The 6855-nt window shown below is 40.2% G+C and overlaps 1 protein-coding gene across 2 annotated transcripts in view; it reads left to right on the plus strand.

The window, feature by feature from the left end:
- The window catches only part of Epb41l5 (erythrocyte membrane protein band 4.1 like 5), a 113061-nt gene that overhangs the window by 5305 nt on the left and 100901 nt on the right, over positions 1–6855 (plus strand). For both annotated transcript variants that reach the window (XM_013346693.2, XM_026779806.1), the window contains exon 2: positions 1810–1997. In XM_013346693.2, the coding sequence (XP_013202147.1) occupies positions 1818–1997 (180 nt within the window). In that variant the 5' untranslated portion in view covers positions 1810–1817. The remainder of the gene's footprint in view (positions 1–1809; positions 1998–6855) is intronic.

The raw sequence follows: 6855 nt of genomic DNA on the forward strand, positions 1-6855 counted from the left end.
CTCTGTGGTTTTGGAGCCTGTCCTGGTACTAGCTCTTGTAGACCAGGCTGGTCTCGAACTCACAGAGATCCGCCTGCCTCTGCCTCCTAAGTGCTGGGAACTTGCTATTCTTCACAGTATTGGGTTTATTGTTGAATGAAACAGCAATCGAAAAGAAAGGTGTTTTTCTTTAACTCGATAGACTGCAGGAGCAGTTGTTTGTCAATGCCAGAAAGAAGGTGAGTGTTAGAAAAGCAGTTTACAGTTTCTTAGGAGATGCATTTATAATGCATTTGGAATCTTTTTCTTTTAAAAGTCTTCTGTGATAAAAAAAAATTAGGTATATAAATATCAAAAGAAAAATAATGATTATGCTCTCAAGTTTTTTTGCAATAAAGAGTAAAAGAATAGTTATCTGATTATAATAAAAGGTTCAGGAGAAGTGTGATTATAATGACTAACATAACTATCAGGGTGTTTTTCTGTGGGTATAAAAGAGCTGGGTTAAAGGAAGGAGTAAGGGTTCATTAAACAGAGCTTTAGAAGTCTAAGGCCCACAGGGAAAGGAGACTGGGGACCTATTAAAAACCACTTGGAGAGACCACAGAGCGGGTGGATATAGCTGGTCAGCTCTCCCAAATTTTAGTTCTCTTCTTGGGTTAAAATCTAAAATACATGTAAAACATCATAAAATATATTTTGGTAATCTTTAGTTCATGGGTATTTAAATTTGAATGTAGTGGTATGGTTTTAAAGTTAGCCTTTTAAAAACCAGATCAGTAGCCACATCTTTTCATTTGGAGGCTTTAAGGCTTTAAAAAAGTAGCTCTGTCTGGAATTCTGCACCCCCTCTCCCCTCTCTGAGCTGTTAGGTGAGCTGAGAACAGCTCTCTCCATGCTCACCCTCTCCTCTGGTGGTAGTTACTGTAGAGTTATGGTAGAATGAGTGTCCCACAACATGGTGCTGTTTGCTATGGATCCCTGTGTATGCTGAGGCTCTTTTTCCTTTCCTATATTTTTTTCCTGGAATTAGTAATTGTACATAGTTAACCTTTACTTTTTCAGAGTCTCTTAGATGTAAACTAAAGATACTAGGTTTACAGAGGAACTTATGGGGTTTGCATTTTATGTGTTTCCATATGTGTATTTAATGTTTTCAGTTATAATGTGCAATCTTTTAAATATCTAGTAGCTAGTTTAACTATTTGTTTAATGTTCTTAGTAGAACATTGAGCATAATACTTGACTAAACAGGAATTTAACTTTATTTGTACTTTGCTGAAATAGATAATTACTTGTGTTTTGAATGTAAGTTAAAAACAGCCACCGAGAGTCTGCCTCAGCAGTGTCTGGCACTGCTGTATAATGTCTGTGGGGCTATTATCTACCTTAGGTACCACTTACTGGCCCAAAACATTTGTTGAACGTCACGAATGATTGCTTTCTCCTGCTAGATCAGCTCCTTATAAAAACTAGACAGAAAGTTTCAAAAGTTGCAAGCATTGCTCTATCTTAATATTTCTTTTTTTGGGGGGGGGGGGGTTCGAGACAGGGTTTCTCCGTAGCTTTTTTGGTTCCTGTCCTGGAACTAGCTCTTGTAGACCAGGCTGGCTTCGAACTCACTTTATTTTAAAGTCTAGCTTTAAAAATTATTTTGACATGAAAATTGAATGTATTTTCAATAATTATATGCAACACACTTTGAACTATGTATAAGAAGGTGATGTGTTTTAACTTTTTCAGATTAACATCCAGAGGGCTTTTTCTCAGTACCACCATTAAGTTGACTACAAGTCTCCCTCACTGTCAATTTCACTGCTGGTTTTGTAGTGGCAGAAATGCTGAGCTTCCTGAGAAGAACGCTTGGCCGCCGGTCTATGCGTAAACATGCTGAGAGGGAGCGACTCCGAGAGGCACAGCGTGCTGCCACGCACATTCCTGCAGCTGGAGATGCCAAGTCCATCATCACGTGCAGGGTGTCCCTTCTGGATGGTACAGATGTTAGTGTGGACTTGCCGGTAAGTAGGGCTTTGTTAGCTGCCAGCTGTGTGTGAGATCACTGCTGTCCATGCTTCCTGGGGGTTAGGCAAGATAGGCTGAGTGGATCAGGCTCTGAGCTACTCAGGTACACGGACCTGTGGGCAAGAGGACCTGTGGGCAAGAGGACCTGTGGGCAAGAGGACCTGGGATTAGTGGCAGCTGCGAGAGACATTGAACGATAGGGCAGTTTGGGGCTGCGCATGTACACACACTTGTGTGTTTATAGGCAGGATCTCACTGTGTAGCTCAGGTTGGCCTTGTCTCAGCTGCCAGGTGTGACGCAACAGGTACGTGCCATCAGGCTTGAGTTTCAGAACTATTTACAGGTACCAAATCTCTTACATCTTTGTTCTGTTTCAAAGACTTCACAAAACACTATAAACTATGTGATTTTTGACACAAGCTTCATTGAATGTTTCTTGATGTCTGCCATCCTATAGACTCTTTACTAAAATTCAGTTTGGAAAGTCTGTTTAGTAAACTGATAGCTCAGTGTAGCTGTGGTGCGAAATTGAATAAATTCTGAAAGACCTTAAATTCAGATGTTTAAACTGAAGCTTCAGGTTCAGGATTTCTTAGTTTTCATTGGTGGTAATGGTTTGTCTTGTTTGTTTGTCTTGCTTGTTTGTTTGAGGCAAGGTCTCAGTATGCATCCCAGGCCTTCATGAAACTTGGGTCCTCCTGCCTCAGCCTTCTGAGTCCTGGATTGCAGGTGTGCTCGCCATGCCCAGCTCTCTAGAAGTGTCTGCAGGTCATCATGGTGCAGCTTTGTTATCTAATGTACGTTAGACTGCATGCTCTTAGAGTTCGTGATTCTGTACACTTTAAGGTATCTGAATTTTCTTCCTGGAAGGGTTGGTTGAGGGTTTTTGAGCTATTCCAGCATGAGATGCTTAGTAAGGATAGTTTTACTGTTTATTTTTTATTTGTTAAGAATCTTGAAGAGTTTGTGAGTCCATTTATTAGATACTTTGTGGAAAGCATGAGATTGCTATGTGAGCGCCCGGGAACAATTCATTACCTAATGTTTGAAGTATGAAGTCTTAGGGCTGTTGATGGGTAGGCTGATGCTAAGAATTTCTAGGAAAGAATTTGTAAAGGGCGGTGTGGTGCTCTTGACGAGCAGCAAGCACTCTTAGCCCCTGGGCTGCCTTTCCAGCCCCAGATTTGTTTATTTTTATATGTATGAGTGTTTTGCCTACATTTGTGGCCAGTTGAATCTTGATAAGGGTACCAAGACTATTCAGCAGAATATTTTTCCCCAACAAATGATATCTATGTGTAAAAGAATAAAGTTGAACTCTTTCTTCATACTACATATAAAAATTAAGATAGCTCAAAGATATAAACATAGTAGACCTTTTGTTTGTTTGTTTTTGTTTTTCGAGACGGGGGTTTCTCTGTGCAGCCCTAGCTCTGCAGTCCAGGCTGACCTCAAACTCACAGACCTGCCTGGCTCTGCCTCCTGGGTGCTGGGGTTAAAGGCATGCCTCACTACCAAGAGTCTAAGTAGACACTGTTTTGTTAGGATAGACAAAATACATGAGAAGTCAGAGTCGGGTAGGTTATGATTTAGTGGCCAAGCGTGTGTTTACATGCGTGAGGCCCAGGCTTTAAACCTGAGCACCAAAAACCACAGTAAAAAACTACTTTACACTCAAGTAAGAGGACTCAAATGGCAGATAATAACAAGTACTGGAGAAACTGGAGAGATCAGAATCTTCTCCATTGAGACTGAGAGATGTAAAGCAGATGCTTTAGGAAACAGCCCACGGCTGTTCGAATGCTAGAACACTGCTCCCTTGTAACTAGGTGTTCCCACTTTCCAAGATACCCAGGAGAAGTAAAGACATGCTTGCATGAAAATGTGTATTGTTTGTAATAGCAAAAAGGACATCAGGATGGATAGGTAACTTCAGATCGCTAGCCATAGAAGAAATGAAACTGATATTCTGTAACAACCTGGATGACTCTTGAAAATGCTGTGCTAGTGAAAGAATCAGCCACAAGAACTACACACTGTGATTCTGTTTTAGAACAGGGAGAACTGTAGAAATGAAAAGGCAGATTAGTGGTTGCTTGGGAACTGGCAGACAAGTGTTGGAAACTAATAGCTATAGGATATGGAATATCTCTTAGGAGTAATGAGAATATCCTGAAGTCAGTTGTGATGCTTATACCCACCTGCTGTGTGTACTAAAATCCGTTGAATTACTTATTTGGGTTGTTTTTGAAACCATGTCTCTCTCTATAGAACTAGCTGGCCTGAAACTCACTGTATAGAACAGCCTACCCTCATTCTCACAGACATTGCCTGGTCTGCCTCAAATGCTGAGCGTAAAGCTCTGTACCACCACAGCTAGCCGAAATCACATACTTAAGTCATGGGTGAATAATAGATAAAAGGTCTATTATTTCAATTAAGCTTTTGTGTTTTTAACTTCTACCCATCACAAAATAGAGCATTTTTTGTGAATATATCTGTTTTATTGCATATTTGTATTGGGTTGTTGTGCTTTTGTAGCCAGGGAATATATTTAAAGTAACATTTAGTTGTAATTATGATGATAGACTTGATTTGGAACAGGGAGAAGCTAGAAACCACTAAAGCAGTGTAGGTACAAGGGATTGTGAGATTGCAGAAAGGGGAATGTTTAGCACACGAGCCCGGTGAGGGAAGGAGCAAGGATGAGTAGTGAGCACACTGTCACTGGGTCGTGTTCATAGTGTGGACAGTTATGAGAGTGGTCACCTGTCACAGGGAGGGTGGAGAAAAGCCCTGCACAAGGCATGTGTTAGTAGCCGGGTTTTAGAAACTAAAAGGAATTCTCAGTGGTAGTTCAGTTCTGAATTTTCTATAGTCTTTAGAGCATAGCAACCGCTCTTAACGTATTAGTTGTTTAACAAGTACATGAAGAAGAAGGGAAGAAAAGCACAGCAGCTAGAAAATGGTCGAGCAGGGAAACCCTCAAAAGAGGTAGTGGGTGACTCCTAACAGGATCTTCAAGACACAGCAGGACTGATGTGGGATGCACTGAGAGGGGGAAGTGGACGTGAAGCCCCACTCCTAACCAAGACAGCTAACAAAGAGAACCTCATTTTTGTCAATGGATTATTATTGGACATATTAACTATACTCCAGAGGAAGCCCTGTGTCAAGGATAGTGGGCCAACACAAAACAAACTCCTTTGTTTTCTTGTTTTTGTTTTGCTTTGTTTTTTGTTTTTACATTTTGGCATATTTTGTCTCACTTTTTTTGTTTTGTTTTGTTTTACTTTCATTTTTGTAGTGTTTTTTGTTGTTGTTTGAGATAGATAACAAAACTGGGTGGGGAAGGTCTGGGAAGGAGTTGAGGGAGGGGAAACATGATCAAAATATAGTATATGAAAGTTAAAAAATATAAAATGTAATTAAGAGATCTAAAAGAAAAGAAAGCCCTGTAGATTTGCCCACAGGAGGCATTTTCTCTTCTCAGATATGTCTAGGTTTGTATCAAGTTGATAAAAACCAACAACCAGCACGAATGCATTGAACCAGAGCTGATGAGATTCAAACAAGACATTGTGGGAGAAAGTGTACTCTCTGTGGCTTGGAGGATGACACCCGGCCAAGTACAGCTGGCTCTGACAGACACAGTGGGAGAGTGAACAAGCTATGCTTCGGAGGATACTTTGTTCCAGTCTGTACTTTAATCTGTAAATAGTGACTAATAAGGGATTGTGAAGAACAGGATAATTCTACATCCCATGGGTAGTTTGTATCACTTGATCTTCTGACTCTTGCTTGTCTCCAGTCTTTTCTTTCCCCCACGCCACCAAAGATTGTCATGACCTCCCTCCTATCTTTATTTTGCTTTTACATAGGCTGACAGAGCTTCAAGTTTTCTTTTAGACTGAGTTTGAAACCTAAATCCCTGAACCTATTGGTACTTTGAGGCAGAACTAACAAGATGCAGTCTTTCTTGTACCTCATTTGTCACATTTAAATTGGGGTTCTTAGCAAAGATGATTGCAGTTATTCTGACATAACTATTATGAGCCAGTTTGTTGTCTTGCAGACTGGATTTTGAATGAAAGTTTTTAGAATATCCGTGCTATTCCAGCAGCCAGATTATTTAAAGAAATTCTTTTTTAGACCAGGCTGTGGTGGTACATGTATTAATCCCAGCTCTCAGAAGGCAGAGGCAGGCAGATCTACATGAGTTCAAGGCAAGTCACCACAAGCGGTTACATAGAGAAACTGGAGAGAGAGAGAGAGAGAGAGAGAGAGAGAGAGAGAGAGAGAGAGAGAGAGAAAGAGAATTCTCTTTTAGAATATTTTTTTTAGATTGGGCATCACTAATTTGAGGAATTTGAAAATGCCATGTGTTCACTATTGGATGGCTTAGATCAACTTTCTATTAAAGAAGGTGGAATGCATAACCTTGAAAAAAGGCTGTTGCTCTTTCTACCTTGCAGAAGCCCATTCTTTCCCCTAGAACACAAGTACTATATTTCACAAAGTTGGGACGATGCTTGGACAGAAGGAGGTGGAATGTCATTTTAAAGACCATATTCATTTGGTTTTGAAACAAATATGAAATGTTGATGGAATGTGAAATTAAATATAGAAGTATATCTTAGAATTAATGTCATAGAAGTTGAATACTTTGGTGCATTATAAGGTAGGGAGGGGATCCAGAGTTCAAAAATGTTTTGTATTCCATTTTTGATGATGGTACTTAGCAAAATGATCATAATTGTTACTTTTTAATTTTTTTGGGGGGGGGGGGTTTCGAGACAGGGTTTCTCTGTGGCTTTGGAGCCTGTCCTGGCACTAGCTCTGTAGACCAGGCT

Source organism: Microtus ochrogaster, chromosome 6, assembly GCF_000317375.1.
Source record: "Microtus ochrogaster isolate Prairie Vole_2 chromosome 6, MicOch1.0, whole genome shotgun sequence".
In the NCBI taxonomy this organism is placed as follows: Eukaryota; Metazoa; Chordata; class Mammalia; order Rodentia; family Cricetidae; genus Microtus; species Microtus ochrogaster.